The sequence below is a fragment of the Nannospalax galili genome, unplaced genomic scaffold (genome assembly GCF_000622305.1).
Source record: "Nannospalax galili isolate Female #2095 unplaced genomic scaffold, S.galili_v1.0 scaffold178, whole genome shotgun sequence".
NCBI lineage: Eukaryota > Metazoa > Chordata > Mammalia > Rodentia > Spalacidae > Nannospalax > Nannospalax galili.
The window spans coordinates 88,433-106,576 of NW_008341757.1; the positions used below are offsets into that span (position 1 = coordinate 88,433).

General features: G+C 46.1%; 1 protein-coding gene across 8 annotated transcripts in view; it reads right to left on the reverse strand.

Moving 5' to 3' along the window:
- Positions 1-18,144, reverse strand: part of Rhobtb1 (Rho related BTB domain containing 1) — a 123,832-nt gene that overhangs the window by 43,747 nt on the left and 61,941 nt on the right. For 7 of the 8 annotated variants that reach the window (XM_029565521.1, XM_029565522.1, XM_029565519.1 and 4 more), the window contains 2 exons: positions 1,290-1,491; positions 910-1,013 (listed from right to left, as the gene is read on the reverse strand). In XM_029565521.1, coding sequence (XP_029421381.1) covers positions 910-1,013; positions 1,290-1,481 — 296 coding nt within the window. In that variant the 5' untranslated portion in view covers positions 1,482-1,491. Of the gene's footprint in view, positions 1-909; positions 1,014-1,289; positions 1,492-18,144 lie in introns of those variants that run through there. The other variant, XM_017799184.2, reaches the window with a different exon arrangement.

Genomic DNA, 18,144 nt, shown 5'->3' on the forward strand with positions numbered 1-18,144 from the left:
CTTCTTAGAGAGCTACAGGCTTCCAGGCACCTTCCAAAAATGTTTATCTTCATCCCTAGGAAGGAGTACCTCAGGAGCTTATAGTGCCTAATCCAGCCCCGTGAGGTCACGCAGTGTGGGATGTTAGGAAGGAACACCTAACGATATGCAAGTCTAAACTTAAGATGACATATGTCCGATAACAATTAAGGAGTGAAGGAAATCACCTTCGGTGGGTTAGGACAGATGTAATCCTTTCTGAGAAATAGCCTTAAGCGTTCAGGGGACAGGGAGACACTGCTGTATGAGGCACGTCGACTCTGTTCCTACCCATAGAAGTGTCCTTCTAGATTAATCTTCCCTGTATCACATTTTTCTTTCCTTTTTTTTTTTTAATGAAAGACAGACATTGATGTTTCTGTTCATTTTGGAAATGTATCCCAGGAAGGACTTTAGAGATATTTTTCTTTTAAAAACAATCTTCAAATAGAAATAAGAAGCTTTGCAGATAACGCAAACCCCTAACCAAACAAGCAACATCAGACTCAGTGGTTACACAGGTCTTGGAAAGAGTAAGGCACCTTCTGAATCAGGAGAGTCAAGTGCTAAACTAACCGGAACATTCTAGAAGTCAGCCAGTGCTGTGAAAGCAGCTCTCAAAGCTGCCTGAAACCAGAGGGTGAGAAGAAGCCTTGTCTAGCAAACTTCCTGGCTCAGCTAGCTCTTGTTTCAAACAGGGACTTCCCAAGTTGTGAGCTCAGTAGTCCTTGATGCCAGGAAGCAATACTATTGTTTTTATTCTTTTCTTAGACCCAGAGCAGAACCCACCACATTGTAAGGCCATATGATGTGGCTTTTGTTGATTTTTGAACTACCTGCTGGTTTGGGAAAGGAAACTGGTCTCAATCAGGCTACCCTGGCCTTGTTTACCTGCCATATGCAAAGCGCCTGTCTTTGTGGTGATCTCCAAAAGTGTCCCAAAGTCTGAGAGAAACACTCACTTCATCCACGACATCCCTGGAGCGCTCCAGGACCTGTGAGGGAGAGGGAGAGAGACCGTGCTTGGTGTGCTGGAAATGCACAGACCTGAGCCACTGTACTGGCAAGCTGCCATTTGAGTCAGCTTTCTGTTCTTAAGACAGGGTCTCATGTAGCTCAGGCTGGCCTGGAACCAGCTATGTGGCCTAGAATAAATCTAAACACCTGATTGTCCTGCCTCTACCTCCCAAGTGCTGGAGTGACAGGCATGCGCCACACCACCACAGCTGGCTTTGATGGCCTGAGCAGTCTAAAGACACCTTGTACCTTACCTCCTGGCAGACGCGGTACTGGTCAATGGCCCACACGGTGGGCACGTGGGTGGCCAGCAGCTGGTACTGCGTTAGTGTGGTGTTGCATGCCCGGGCACAGATCAGGCGCGTCTTCCCCACTGCGTTGTCTCCCACTACCACACACTTGATGGTTTCAACGTTGGGCCTCTCGTAATCCATGTCAGTGTCCATTTATAAAAGTCTGCAAGAAGACGGGGCGCCACGTGAGGAGCCATCCACAACAGGAATTCACAACAGTTTGCCTTGTCCAGCCATGTCCTTGGAGGTGCCCGGGCATAGGCCAGACATTTGGAAACGAAACTCAAGCTTTTCTTTTTATATCTCACATGAGAACAAAAACACCACACTGTTTTTTTGACCCCGAACAGTTTATTCCGGTGAACGTGTTATTTTCTCCTTGGTTTTCTCTAAACATAACCTGCCTACTGCAGATCTGTCCAGGCACAGCCGGCACACAGAACTCCCCCACAACTCAGTTGACCAGCTAGTGAGACTGGTCACCTATAGGCCTGAGTTTTGACACCTGGCTGTTGGCTGCCGGGTAAATGCTAGTAGTGTCCACCCTACCTCAATCCTCTGCTTGTCCTATCCTGGGTGCTGAGAGACCTGCAAGCTCAGAACTGTTAGAGGGGCTTAGAGGAAAATCCAAAGCACAGGCTGATCAACTGCCTGGCTTTCAAGAAAGGGGGATTGCAGGGGTCTGAAATGTGATGTACTGACTAAGCTAATTCACATTCCCATTATTTTGTTAATCAAAATGACACCTCCCCTCCTAAAAAGTGTTCTTCAGAAAGCTCACTGTAAGGCAAGATTCACAGACGGGCTCCCTGCCTCCGTGCTTTGTCAAGAAATCTGGAGTGGAAGGACTTTAGCAGGAAGATGAGCCACATGGAATCTTTCTGAAATGCCAGAGAAGGTAGGAAGATCGTTGCAGAGCTGGGTGTGGAGGCTCAGGCTCCTGATCCCAGCATTGGGAGGTGAAGGCAGGAGGATCTTGAATTCAAGGCTATCATGGGCTAAAAAGCCTGACTCAACAAACCATACTAAACCAAACCAAACCAACCCAACCCAAACCAACCCAACCCAAACCAAACCAAACAAACCCAAACCAAACCAAACCAAACCAAAAGAATAAGCTACCAGAGCAGGCTCTCGAGGCAGAGGCACCTCTGTTTCAGCCCCACTTTCGGGGACAGCCCTCACACAGCCTTTCTGCTGGTAGGAGCCGGATAGGAGATTGTAAAAGTTTAATGCGTTGTAATTGCCCTTTTGAGGAAGTCTCTTATTAAAGACTGAGCAGATGGTCATTTTTGGACTTGGCAATGGTTTTTACTGGCTATGGTAAGGAGAATGTTCAGAGAACTGGGCTCAATAGGGCTTCATTCAAATGACTTGAGAAAGCAATCCTTTGGATGATGAGGGCAGAGGAGGAGAGTGAGGAGGAGGAACAGTTGGACAGAAGGAACAGTAGTTCATAGGCGGGGCTCTCTGAAGAGGGAATTCTTTCTGTAATTCCTGAGGATGGAGGACGACTAGGTAGGGGAACAGAATGTGGAGGTTTAAGGAGCAGATGTGTGCTGAGGTCAGGATTTGATCTGTGGCTCCTGGAGCATGAAGTTGAAAACAGACATCTGCCTCACCTGGTGATGCTTTTTATGGACATCGCTCAAAAAACAAAAACGAAAATAAAGAAACCAGAACAAAACCAAGAGGCCTGACGCTCCCGATGACCAGTCAAGTGTGGTGGCACCTCAAATTGATCTAACGTTTGCCTTAAAATTCTATAGAACTTGTATTTCCTTCCCTGACAGAGAACAATGTGGTGGTTTCTGGGGAACATGGATGATGTCTGGAGACATTTCCGGTTGTTGTAAGCAAAGGTTGTGTTCAATCAAGAGTTAGATTAGAAGCTGCTGGGTTCTGACAGGGAGAGACCAAACATGAAACTGCTAAATGTACCCAGTGCCCAGGACAGCAACTCAAAACCAAGAATTATCTGACCCAAAACACCATGGTGCTGAGAACGAGAACCAGTGCTCAAGTTGAGTGTTTGACCCATTTTCTGGTTGCTTGATGTTGGGTGATGTTAACTTTATGGGCCTCACCGTCTCCATCTGTTCAGAGGTAGTTATGATCACGTCCATCTCCTAAAGTCATTGTGAGCATTCAGTAGATGGCTGTCTTAAGTCTCTTGACTTCATGATGCTGAAGATAGATATGTTCAGAGGACAGAAAAACTGAGTATCAGATGTAAACTCACAAACTTAATACTGAGAAAGATCTGTAAAAAGGATGGATTTTGGAAGAGCTAACTCAAGGATGAACAACTGAAATTTATGAACATAAACACAAGATGAGGTATGCCCGACCTGCAGTGAGGCAAAAAGACTGTGGGGAGGGGGAAGGAAGAAGGTCACAGAGAGGAAAAGTGTAACTGATACGGAAAGGTGGTTTCAGACACTCTCATGGTGTGCACCTGGATCCCACAGTTACAATGCTTACCCTCCTCAACACTCTGAGAACATTCTGCGATGTCATGGTTGGGAGATATGTCAGTAAACTGGCTTCATTTGGAGTCCCCCAAGATAGAAACCTGAGGTACTCTGCTTCGAACATCCTAAGTGGTAGATAATCTCAGTCTTTGGGGAGTGAATTTGATTGTTATTGAAAAACAAAATCATTGACAGTTTGGAGGAACGTTTGGATTTAGAGGAAAGTATGACAGGAAAGGAAAAACACAATTGGTTTTCTCATTAGCTGGCAAAGCAGCACGGACAGCGGACTTGAAGAGGAATCCTGAGTCCTGCGAATCATTCGTTCCTTGATGAAACAGCTTACTGCTTTCACAGAGCACCTTTGAGAGAGCGGAAATCCTTCTGTTCGGATTCAGGCTCTGATTACAAGGATTTTTTCATCCTTATTTTTTACTTCTTTTTCACGTAGCCTTCAAAAGAAAGAAAAGTGTCAAAAGTGAGGATGACATCTGTGGCTCTTCTAATTCCAACCTCCGCTCAGCACCAATGCACGCGTCAAAGGTGCTGATCCCTGGGCACAGGGGGTAGCGGAGGAGGGACAGTAAACAGCAGGTGGGAGTCAGTGCTCACAGCCCGATTCCTTGCTGCAGAAGTGGGATTTCCAGGAAGCACCGCTAAATTCATCAACACTCAGGATCTTTCTTTTCCTGGCAATCCAAGCAGCTCTGTAAGAATGCAAAGTCACAGCAAGGGCTGCAAAGGCACGCGGCTCCAGTGTTCATCTGCTTACATGTTACATGTCACTGCTTACATGTTACATGTCACAGCAAGGGCTGCAAACGCACGCGGCTCCAGTGTTCATCTGCTTACATGTTACATGTCACAGCTTACATGTTACATGTCACAGCAAGGGCTGCAAAGGCACGCGGCTCCAGTGTTCATCTGCTTACATGTTACATGTCACTGCTTACATGTTACATGTCACAGCAAGGGCTGCAAAGGCACGCGGTTCCAGTGTTCATCTGCTTACATGTTACATGTAAGCAGACATTCAGTCACGGAAGAAATGGCAAAGGTAGGCGAGGCTATGTTTCTCAATGGTTGAGTGAGTTCTTAGGCCAATCTGGGCAAATCACTGTCTGTTCCCTGAGTTTTATTTACTTACAATGGAAATGATATTCATTTAACAGACTTAAAAACGTTTCACCACCCTAAATCCTACTAATGTGTGTGGATACTCTTTTGCCTCCAGATGCCCATGTGAGGGGATAAGGCAAAAAAGGTACCAGGCAAAGTCTGGTGACTCCTACGGCCGACTTCCTGCATTTCCTACTTGAACCAACACTCAGGACATGGATGTAAGAGTTGGAGCGCACCTTGAAGCATCGACAGACACGCTGGATATCAGAAGGAGTTGCGTTTGCTTGAGGACTAGCAAGTGAACAAGTCAATGTGGCGCTTGAGGAAGGAAGGGCTGGGTGAAGGGGCTCTGGGTGCCCAGTGTTCATAAGATGGACCTATGCATATGTGATGACAACCTTCACGGTCTCTGGCATCATGTCACTGGCGTGACCATCCCAGACCCTCTTCAGCATTATCATTATCATCTGGACCACAAACCACTCCTACTTGACAATCCTGCTCCCCACAAAGTGAGGTATCCCATATCTATAGTCATTGGTTGACCACCCCAGACCTTCCCCATGAATACCATCATGGTCTGACCCTTAGGCTACCCCTCTCCATCCACCACCATCCTTCTCTATATCTACAAGATGAAGTACCTTCCCTACCCTGGCCTTGAAGTTTCCTTTTCTTAGTACCCATGGTCCTGACCACACTCAAACCATTCATCCCTCTGGCTGAGTTTTGGGTATTGCTGCATCCATCCAGGGGCACCTTACTTCTCAAATCTCAGGACTCAGACAGCAAGACTCCTGTCTTTATAGCCAGTGCTCATGAAATGAGGCAGTACAACAGCCCCCATCATCAGATGTAACCATTTACTCCCCTCTTGAACTTGGGCTAGCCTAGAAGAATGTGTGATCTCTGGCTCCAGAAGTCTGTAGTTCCACCCCAAGCTGCAAGTCCACCAGGCAAGGTGGCTGACCCAGTCTAGCAAAGCCTGAGAACCATCAAGGCAGCCCTACGATGGTCACCCTCAAGGCCATGTTGATCTTTCAAGACCCTCTAGCTGGAAGCAGCTTTATGGATGAGTCAGATGAGGCCAACAGGTCCTTGTTCTGAAACACTAAGCTTTGTTGTGTAGTGGTGGCTAACAGAAACACCCCCAGTACAGCCTAGGAAAATCTCCAGAATGCTGCAGCTTCCAGTAAAAACAAAATTGTGGACAGCAGGCTGTGCTGGTCGACATGTCTCATTGCTGTGACAAAATGCATGACAAAAGCCAGTCAAGGGAGGAAGGTTTGTCTCATCTCACAGTTGAGGGGTGGTCATCGTGGGGGCAGAGTGCTAGAGTTCCTGATGTCCCAAATTTGAGGCAGGTGGTCGCATCGCCAGTGGTCAGGAGGCAGAAAACAAGGAGCTCTTTCTCTTGCGTATCCCGGCTGAGACTCCAGCCCACAGAATGGACCTGTCCACATGCAGGGTGGGTCTTCCCACCTCATTTACCCTCATCTAGAAACAGCCATGCTCTGAGGATGATTCTAGATCCTGTCAAGTTGGTAAGTCAGTAATTAATATAGACTTTTCTTAGGTGATCTTTCCCACCCACAGAATGGAGCTGTCCACGTGTGGGGTGGGTCTTCCCACCTCATTTACTCTCATCTAGAAACAGCCATGCTCTGAGGATGATTCTAGGTCCTGTCAAGTTGGTAAGTCAGTAATTAATGTAGGCTTTTCTTAGATGATCTTTCCCACCCAGCCTTGGTGGGTCATGCTAATTTTTCTCCTCACCGTCACCCTCAGCTCCTTCATCCGTGGTAGGCAGACTCACAGCTCCCCACCCCCAATGACCATGTCCTAGTCCTGGGAACCTATGAATATGTTTTGTTCCACCACATGAGGGGACTTGGGGCTATAAAAGGAAAACTGCTAGGCAGCCCAGCCATTTGGGGCCCATGTAATCATGGGGGTACTTTAAACAGGGGATATCCAAGCAGGTGTGATATTCAAGCTTGAGAGCACTCTGAAGATGCTTTTCTGCTGGTTCAAAAGAGGGAAGAAAGAGCCTTAGACCCAGGAATGCTGCTAAGCTCTGGAAGCCAGGAAAGGTATTGGAACGTCCTCCGCACTGGTCTCTAGAAGGAGCAAAGCCAGCCCGTGCTTTAAGCTGAAAGATATCTACTTCAGCCCTTTGATCTCTGGAGCTATGAGTTAATAAACCTGTGTTGTTTCCAGTCACTGAGTGTTTGATAATTTGTTACAGTAGCAATAGGACATCAACACCCCATGCCTTAGTCCCCCGGTGGCTTTGTTGACTTCTAGGCACTGCTTGGTGCCTGGGTGGGCATCTTTACATGTCTCATCCCTTCTTCCACTTCTCCTCCTCCTCCTGTTTATCTGACAAACCCTATTCATTCCTTAAAACCTTATTCAGCTATTGCCTCTGCATTTCCCAACCGTCCTTCTTCCTGGCAGACCATTTGCTTTCTTCTCTGACTGATGAATGGGTAGAATAATAGCCTGTACGTTTTTATTTCTACTTTTTAAAGGTTATACCTCCCACAGGGCTGTAGAGGTGGCTCAGCGGTTAAGAGCACTGTCTGCTCTTGCAGAAGACCTGGGTTTAATTCCGAGTACCCACATGACAGCTAAAAACCTCCGAGTACCCACATGACAGCTAAAAACCGTCTGAAATTCCAGTTCCAGGAAAAATCCAGCGCCCTCTTCTGACCTCCTCAGGCATTGCACAACACGGGTACACTTACACACATTCAGGTAACACACTTATACACATAAAATAAAAATAAACAATAAAATAAAATAAAAAGGTTATACCTCCCAAGTATACTCAATAGCAGCACGTATTTCTAGACTTCAGCTGTGACTTCATGTGACTTTTCCATAACCCTTCCCTGACTACTCCCTCTGGTCTCCAGTTCCCTCTTTTAACTGTGAGTCTCTCTGAAGACCAACCGTGGGCAAAATAGTGGCATCACCAAATGTGACCTTAGCTGCTCTGGCCTCCTCTTCAGTCCTTGAGATGAATACTTCTATGGTATTGGGTCTCTCGCCTATGAAACAGGCTCCCAAGAAAATGCAGTTCAATGACTTTTGAAGTCTAGACCCCATAATTCATTATTCAGGGGAAACCAAGATAGGGCTCTTGTTCCCATAGGTGCACTTCAGTGTATATACCGAGTTCAGGTGAGGCTGCAAGCCTCCACCATTAAGAAATTCAGAGATGGGCTGGAGAGATGGCTAAGCGGTTAAGAGCACTGTCTGCTCTTGCAGAAGACCTGGGTTCGGTTCCTAGCCCCCACATGGCAGCTAATAACTGCCTATATCTCCAGTTCCAGGGGATCCTATCCCTTCTTCTGACATCTGAGGGCATTGCATGACATGGGTGCACTTACATATACACAGGCAATACACTCATACACATAAAATAAAAATAATACATCAAATATTAAAACAGAATAGAGAGCATGGGCTGGGGGCTATGACACCTCACTAGGGGTGTCCTAATTGCTCAGACCACCACTATTGGGGTGCGCCACCTCCTCATCACTTCCTCTGTCTTGTTATATTCGCTGTTATCATCAAGGGTCAGGGAGCAGCTTGCCTAAAAGCAGCAGTTGAAGCTCATAGCTCCACCCAGCCGCCACAGATAGCCTCTGTTGCACAGGCATTACATTTTCTTGATCCTTCAAGAAGCAAATCCGTACTTTAAGAAATTATTTAGATTGGTGAGTAACGAAAATGTGAATGGAACAAACTTTTGAGTTTCTGAAGAGTTTGTTCTGAAAGAGAAACTGAGAATTTTCTATTATTGACTGAAGCAAAAGGGAGATGTTGGGAATTGTGTAAGAGTGACGGCCCACAGCGTCTCCACTCTGCAGACCACACTGGGCTGCCCTCTTAATCACTAGCTGTCGGCTGGAGGGGCTGATGTACGCATAAAAACAAACATCTTCACTGTAGTGGAGAATGGGTTCAGATCTGGGAAAGAGATAGTCATGGCCAGATCTCCTCAGGTCAAAACCTCATCAAATTAGATCTCCAGAATAAAAGTGTGTCCCTCACTCAAGGCAGCAGAATTCATCATTTTAAGCAACATTTTTTGTTGTTGTTGTTCAGGTAAGTATTTTGATTGAAAGGAAAAGAAAGTAACAGGACACTGCATAGACACAGAGGGGTGCAGTAAACCCAGAGCTCTGTCTCGGAAGCACAGTGGTGCATTTTACACATCCACGCATGGCTCTGTCTAGGGCCCTGGGCTAGCAGGAGGCATGCACAGTCATGCTCTTGAACATTTAGAAACTCAAGGTCAGTAGGAGAGGTGAGTCAGCAATAGAAATACATTTTATCTTTTGCCTCTAATACCTTTAATGCTGCTCTAACTGAAAAAAAAAAAAAAAAAAAAAACCACCACCACCAAAAAACAGTTGAAAAACCTAAAAGATGGGGCCAGATAGATGGCTCAGTGGGTTAGGCATCTGCTCCCAAGCCCCATAACCTCAGTTTGAGCCCTGGGTCACTCATGACAGAAGGAGAGAACTGACTTCTGTAAGTTGTCTTGACTTCTACACATGTGCTAAGGCATGCATGTGTGATAAATAAATGTAACAAAAATGAAAAAAAAAACAAAAACCCAAGCCTTAAAAGACTCGTAAAAGCAGGAATTGGTAATCTGTAAATTCAACCACTCAGAAGGCTGAAGCCAGAGGATCTTAAATTTGAGACCAGCCTAAGCTACACCGGGAGACCTGCTCCATCCCTGAGCATAGAATTCTAGAGCAGATTACAAAACCACCGCAAGCGAGCTAGATGCTACATTCTGGATGTACTGGCCTACCTCCTTCTCTAAGTAGGCCATGCAACTTCTTGACAACTTTGTTCTGCTTACAGGTCCTGGCTCACCCTTATCTTCCTCCTGAAATTGTTTTCTACCTCTGGGTCTCAGGAAAACCAACTAAAGAAATACATGCTGAGTTCAGGACTGTTAGTGTGGTAACATGAGCCAGGGGTGAGGCTTGTTCTCCTGGACTTCAGAGTCAAATGGCAACAAGCAGATAGGTAGACAAATACATCACTGAGTTCCTTCCAGAAAAGCAAAAGGGTGCGCTAGAGAGAGGGTAACCACAGAAGCATCAGAGGGGCCTCTGTGAGCAGCCGGCCCGGCTCTGCTCTCTGAAGCTAAGAAGGGCCCAGTCCTGAAGTGGGAAGGTGAGGAGCTCTCCAATGGGCAGAGTGAGGGAGAAGACTGTGAAGAAGGTGGGCTGGACCAGGCCGCAACCCTGTACCACAGTCAGGGGTTTTACTCCAGATGCAGTGAGAGGTTGCTGAAGGGTTTCTGCAGAGGACCAGCAGATTCAGATGCCTTTTTAAGGAATGCCACTGGTAGCAAAAGACTGCCACAAGAGCAGGTTGTGGGAGAGGAGAAAGTGTAGCTGGACCAGTTAGGAAGCTCCTGAATTCCCCAGTTCTCCAGGGCAGAAGGGATGCTGTCTATGAGGAGGGTAGAATGGACAGAGATGGCCAGATAGACAGGTTCAAGCTGTGTCTGAGAGAAGACCTATTTAAAACACCCTTCCTTTACCCTATCTCCTAGAGTGGTCACCACATTCCAATTTGTAAGCTAGGTAATTATATTTGTATATATTTTGCTTACACAACACCAATATTGTACTTTATTTGTTTGGCTTTGGTTTTTCTCCAATCTGGAGTCTAATTTGCTACATAAGCCAAGGATGACCTTGAATTTCTGATGTTCCTGTGTCCACCTTCCCAGTGCCTGGTTTATGAGGTGCTGGGGACTGAACACAGGGCTTCATGCATACTCGGCAAACACCTCACCAACTGAGCCACACCGCAGCTCTAGACACTGTGTTTTTGTTGTAGAAGTGCCATCTTTTAAAAAAAAATTATTTTATTTTATGTGTATTAGTGTTTGCCTGCGTGCATGTATGTGCATCACATGTATGCCTGGTGCTTTTGGAGGGCAGAAGAAAGCATTAGATCCCCTAGAACTGGAGTTACAGACAATTGTGAGCTGTCATGTGGGTGCTGGGAACCCAGTCTGGGTCCTCTACAAGAGCAACAAGTGCTCTTAACCCCTAAGCCATCTCTCCAGCCAGAAACGTCTCTTTTAATCCTTAAACCCTTTCACAGTACTTTGCCCATATGCTCCTTTCAACAAAGGTTTGCTGAGTTGGGGACAGAAGTTCAAGCTGTTTATGTTCCTTAGGAAACCTTGCACCTAGGGTCAGCAGAGGGAACTGTATATAGCTGCTTCTGGTGACTGATCATTCAGCCCAGTGGCTCAGGAGCAGCTGTGTGCGGCTAAACCTGTGGTCAGGGAGAGGAGCGCCCCGAGGGACATCGGCATGGCTCATCAGGAGATCAGCACTTGGCAGGTGGCGTCTCACCCACTACTGCTCCCCAGCAGGAAGTGCCTCTGTAGTCATGGGAACCAGAAGGACCGAGACCAAATGGGAAGAGAGGGGAAAGGAAGAGAGTGCTCAGCATTTCATTTGCTTAGGAAAAAGAATGTGAGTGTATTGTGTTCTAACACCTAGGACCAATTTACAGATCTTAATACTATTTACATATAAAGGCACAGCCAAGTTCTCATTCACTCTCAGACCTTAGCATCCCAATTCAAAGATTTCTCAGTCCTTCTTGATGAGCCATGCTGGGCAAGAAGGAGAAAGGAGAGGTGCCTGAGCAGACTAGATATGCAGAGAAGTTTCTAACAGATACAGAAGCCACGTCATAAAATACAAGTAGCTGTCTTCAAGGCAAGATTACCATCATAGTTCAGATTCCCTGGACCACACCCCCCAACATCTCTCTGAAGTTAGTCCATGCTATACAGACAGAAGACTCAACAGCAGCACCAAAGTATCAGAAATAAGGATAAGAAATAACAGATTTACAAAAAATTAGAAGGGTACATGCCAAATTCCCTTTCATGGAGTCAAGTGAGAATGTCACCCAAGGCCTGCTCATTTTCACAGGGAGGGACTGATCTGGGCAGCGGGCAGCATGTTCTGTGAGTATGCATAATGGATTGAGGGTGGGACTGACTTGGGATGTGGGTGCAAAAGTGGGCTGCGGGGCCAGTGGAGGGCCCCTGGGAGATGGGCATGCTGCCTGACCATGGAGCAACCTTGCTGGGGATGGCCAGATACAAAGAGCTGGACATGGAACTGGGCCTATTGCTCTGCCCTTAGACCAGGTTCTTCCAGTCCAGAGGCTGTGAGGGAAGTGGCTGTGGCTTGATGCAAGGGGAGGGAGGGGGAAATGAGAGGGTGCTTCCCAAGAGTGAACAAACATCAGAGGTCCTCTGCCTGGGATGTCTCTTCCCTTGGTCCTTATCTCGCTCCCTGAGCCTCTCCACCTGTGCCTCACTGATGACCGCCCCCCCTTGGAGCTGGGAAGGGCTTCCAGGGACTCTGATCTGCTTCAGTCTCTGACAGAGTGGTTAGGAGACACTTTAATCCTTGGTTATAGGGAGTCCTTCCTCTATGGATGGAGGAGGAAACGGCATCTGTTACAAACCCCGAACTGCAGAAAGCTGCAGAGAAGAAAGACTTCCCACTGGAGAGGATAAACTGAGAAATAATGGGATAAAAAAACGGAAAGACGTTGGACTCATGTAAAGGAAGCTACTGTGTGCAGATAAACGATGAGGCTACGCAGGTGATGGACCGGGGGAAGGAAAGGTAATCTATGAATGAGTAAAGACCACTTGGGCAGCAGGAAATAGCAGAATTGAAAAACAGCAAAATGACCGGGGGCGGGCGGGGCGGGGGATGGGGTGGGGACAACGAACACCAGAAGCCCTTTCTACACAGAAGAGAAGGGAAGAGAAGCCACGGTGACTCGGGAGACAAGGGCTGATCCTCCAAATGCATCTCCCGGGTAGCACGCGTTTCCGAAGAACTGAGGGAGCGAAGAGGTCTGACAGAACATAAATTTCCCAGGACAGGAAGGAGGAGGAAAATGTTGGTGTGCACAAGTAATCCCAGCACTCAGGAGGTGGAGGGAGGGGGACTAGGAGTTTCGAGCCAGCCTGGGCTACATAATGAGAAAGAAAAAAAAAAACCAGTCTATACAGTTCTTTTCAATTAGGCAACAAAAAATTGTATGTACAGAAAATGTATCTGCAAGAGATAATCTGGCAGGTCAAAAAGGGCCAAGTTTCATAGCAGAAACATAACAGTGATTATGAACCCTAACAAGCCAAAGGGCATGCAATGCCCAGGAAGCAAACTGCCAAAGTACAAAGAGAAGCTCATAAAAATAACTGAAACACAGGGGATGGAAAGTCGGAATAAATCAATGTCAGATAAAGACGATGAAACCAAAACCAGCACACACAGGACCAATCGATATCCTGAGTACTTTCAAATTTATAAAAGTAAGAGAAGTTGCCGGGTGTGGCACCATACGCCTTTAATCCCAGCACTGGGGAGGCAGAGGCAGGCGGACTTCTGTGAATTCCAGGCCAGCCTGGTCTACATAGTGAGCTCCAGGACAGCTGTTTCAAAAAGACCAAAAAAAAAAAAAAAAAAAAAAAAGTAAGAGGAAGTTCTTTCAGGCATGCTTGGCACAGGTGGGTCAGAGGCTAAAAATCCCCCACAGTACAGATTCTATCAACTAAATACACCAGCCACAAAGAGATTAATGAGAAATCAAAGAGAAAATTTTATAACAACAACAACAAATTTGAAATCTAAGGGCCTCCTGTAAATGTACAACAGTTTTTAAGAGCAAAGAATCAGAAAAGGCCGGAGAGATGACTCAACTGGTAAAGTGGGTGCTGTGCCCACATAAGGACCTGAGTTTGATCCTCAGCACCCACAAAAGACGCTGGGTGTGGCACTGTGAACTCCAGGTGCAGTGACAGACCCGGAGTGGAAAAATAACATGGAGAGCAATTGAGTACCTGTTGCATCCACATCTCACCCCACCCATGGATAGGGACAGAGAAAAGCAACCCAAATCTATGCTGAGTTAGGGGGAGAGCTAACCATGGTGCCTGTGTGATCTCGGCATATTTCTTTTCTTTCCCTCTTTCTTTCTTTCTTTCTTTCTTTCTTTCTTTCTTTCTTTCTTTCTTTCTTTCTTTCTTTCTTTCTTTCATTCTTTCTTCTTTTTTTTTGACAGGGTCTTCCTAGTCCCAGCCTACCTGTAAGTCACTATGTGGACCAGGCTGCCTTGATCTTGAGGAGATATGCCTGCCTCTGCCTCTCGAGTGCTGAAATTAAAGGCGCACACTTGGGCATATTTCTTAAGCCAAGTCTCTACTTCTTCCTCTGCAAACCTTCAGCAGATTGTTGAAGGCTGAATTAGATGCCGCTTGGAAAGAACTCCAGTCACTGTCTGGCATCAGGAGAACTCTCAGGAAGCCTGAGCTCAAAGACTGTCGGTAAAGGTGTTTGTGCGTTACAGAGGAGATTGCTGGTACACGAGGGAAAGCAGAGTAACAGAAACACACAACTATTTGGAGTAAATGAGGACACACAGCGTGGGTGTGGCTGGGCCTCCTTCCCTCCCATGAAGCTTTGTCTTATCACTATGGCACAGCTAACAGGAACATGCAAGGGTTCTGAAGGTGGCCAACAGGATACAACGGGGAAAGCAGTGTTCCATGAATCTCAAAGCAAAGTCTCCTCATGTGCTTGTCCCTGGCACCCCCCTCTCCTGGAACCCACCTGAGTGTCCCTCTGCCTACCAGGTGCTGTCTTTCTCTGAGAGTGTCTCCTTCACCCCCCACTAGAGGAGTAGCTACAGCAGTCCATCTGTTTCCTGCCCGTTCCATCCATTACACAAGACCTGCCACCCCTAAATGGACCTTCCTCTAGATCCAGACTTGCCGGAGGGTGGGGATAGTGGTGTACAGCTGCTTAAGATGTAGTAATGTAAACTGTGTTCCTGTGACCTTGGAGAACATCAGCCTCTTTCCTTGCAACAACAGTGCAGAGAATCAACTACAGAGAAGGGCTAGCATACAGCGGTAGCTGCGGCTGGATGGAGCAGCAAGAACTTGTTCTGTGTGTGTGTGTGTGTGTGTGTGTGCGTGCATATGTGTGTGGTGTGTGTGCACATGTGCATGCATGTGTGGGCATATGTGTGTGGTATATGTGATGCGTGGACATATGTGTGGTGTGTGCGTATGTGCATGTATATATGTTCATATGTGTATGCACGTGTAGGCATGTGTGTGGCATATGTGCACACGTGCATGTATGTGTGTGGGCATATGTGTATGTGTGTACGTGTGTGCATATGTGCATGTATGTGTGTGCACATGTGCGTGTATGTGTGGGCATATGAATGATGGCCAAAGGTTGAATTCAGGCGTCTTTCTTGATCTCTATTTGTTGAAGCAGGGTCTCTTACAGACCTTGGAGCTCACCAATTCCAGCTGATCTGGCTAGTAAGCTTGCCCCGGGGATGCCCCATCTCTGCCTCCTGAGTACCAGGATTACAGGTGGGCTGCCAGGCCTGCCTGGCTTTTTATGTGGGTGTTGGGGATTCTAACACAGGTCACTTGTGTGGCAGGTGCTTTTTGCACATAGAACTCTCCCAGCCCTTGTTTCTGCCATTTTAAAACTTTTCTTTAGTTTCCACATTTTCTACAATGTACTTATATGAACTTTCAAAAAAGAAATCGAGACAAAATTAATGTTATGAAACTTACTCATTTAAAGTATAATTTAGTGTTTTTTCTTAAGTTGGGCAAAGACACTATGCAATTGCAGAGCACTTCCATCAACCCCAAGAGAACTCTTGGACCTGCTATCAGTCAGTCCCAACTCCACTTCCTCTGGCTCTGGACACCACTTATCTTTAAGTTGGTGGGTTTACCTGTTCTTGCTGTTTCTTATGAATGGGATCCTGCACTCTGGCATTCTCTGCCTGTTTTCTGCTACTTAGCGTAATGTTTCCAAGTTAATTTGCATTGTAGAATGTGTCAGTATTTCATTCTTCTATGGCAGACTAATATTCTTACATGTAATACTTTCATAATAAAACATTTTGGGTTTTAAGAAATGTAAGGGCTCTATAAGTATAACCATGGATTGATAATTCTACCAAGAGTATGCTCATACAAGCCATATAAAATTATTATTATTATTATTATTATTATTATTATTATTATTATCAGTGTGTGTGTGTGTGTGTGCATGCCCGTGTACGCATGCACCTCTGAGTGTGTATTTGGAGGCCAGAGGAGGACCTCAGGGGTCTGCTTTGTCACTCTTTGCCCAATTTCCTTGAGATAGGGTCTTTCACTGAGCCTGGAGCTCAGCTAGTAGCAGGAAGCCCCTGGGATTCTCCTTTCTGCACACCACACAGCACTGGGATTACAGGCACAAGGAGTCTTGCTTGGATTTATATGGGGGTCCCAGGATCTGAACTCAGGTCCTCATGAATACACAGGAAATGCTCTTACCCATTGAGCCATCTCCCCAGCCCTTAAAAATTATCTTTGAAGATGTATAACTTGCTTCAAAGATCTACATATTTATAAAGCATAGTCAGCCTGCGAAGCCTGTTTTCCTCTGACACAGCTCGCAAATAAAAAACACAGGAATCAGGGCTGGAGAGATGGCTCAGTGGTTAAGAGCACTGGCTGTTCTTGCAGAGGACCTGTGTTCGATTTCCAGCACCCACATGGCAGCTAACAACCATCTGTAACTCCAGTTCCAGGGGATCTGATGCCCTCTTCTGACCTCCGCAGGCATTGCGTGATAGGGGTGTATTTACATACATGCAGGCAGTACACTCATACAAATACAATGAAAACAAATAAAATATTAAAAAACCCACAGGGATCTAAGTGATATTTTGCTGAGTACCAGACACAGAAACCGAACTAAATAAAAAGACAGCCGAGGTCACTCAGGACAAACACAGACAAGTCTAGTTCCAGCAGAGGGGGAATAATTCTTGGCTTGAAATTTTGAGCATCCAAAGAAAATATTTATGGTAACTGAAATGAGCAAATTAAAGGAATTAGAAGCCAAAAGTATCTGTAGAAACAAATTGTAGTTCTGATATTTCAAGCACGGGTCAGTGATACAGTGTCAGTCACTCAGCTTCCCATTCATTAAGAAGACAGTTCTTCCTGGCTGGCATGGGCCGTGTGTATTCGAAGTCACACACATGCTCATATACTGATGCACGCTCATGCACAGATTCATACTGTAGTCTTTACTTGGAGGGACCAACTTCTACATGTTTTCAGACATAACAGTGGTAGTGTAACTAAAACTGACCATAGTCAGCTCACTAAGTGGTGGGTCCTTAAAGAGTCAGATTCTGAACATGAAGGGCTTACCTTGGGCTTGGGATTTAGTGCTTCAACACCACCAAGGGTTCGATGAAGTAGGAGGCAGAGGCAGGGGCTGGTGGCCTTCTGGTTGTTTATTTATTTGTTTATTTATTTTTGCTTTTTCATGCAGCATCTCCCTATAGCCCCAGCTGATCTAGAACTTGTTATGTAGACCAGGCTGGCCTCGATCCCACAGAGATCCACCTGCATTTGCCTCCAGTGTGCTGGGATTAAAGATATGTACCACTGCACCCAGCTCTTTATTTAAAAATACGTGTGTGTGAGGTATGTGAGTGTGTTTGTGTGTGTGTGTAGGTGTGAGTGTGTATGTGTTTGTGTGTGCGTGTGTGATGTATGTGTGTGTGCAAGCACATGTGCTTACGAGTGTGGAGGACCAAGGTCAACACTGAGTGCCCTTCTCAGATATTTTCTACTTTTTTCCCCTCATAGGTGTATTTTTATTTATTTATTTAGTGTCTGTATGTGGTGGGAATTTAACTCAGGGCTTTGCACATGCTAGGCAAGTGCTCTACTACTGAGCTACACCCCAGCCCCTCCAGCTCGCTTTCTGAGGCAGGGTCTCTCATTGAACCTGGACCTTACATATTGGCTAGGCTCGCTGGCCTTTGAGCTCCAGGGATCTGCCTGTTTACACTGCTCATCCTTACTCCTGGCGCTAGGGTCACAGGTGTGCAACACCGTAACCTACTTTTTATGTGAATGCTGACGATCCAAACACAGGTTCCTGTGTGGTGCATATCTTACCATGGAGGTATCTTCCCGGCTCCCCTGCCTTTCTTCTTTTTCTTTCTTTCTTTCTTTCTTTCTTTCTTTCTTTCTTTCTTTCTTTCTTTCTTTCTTTCTTTCTTTCTTTCTCTTTCTTTCT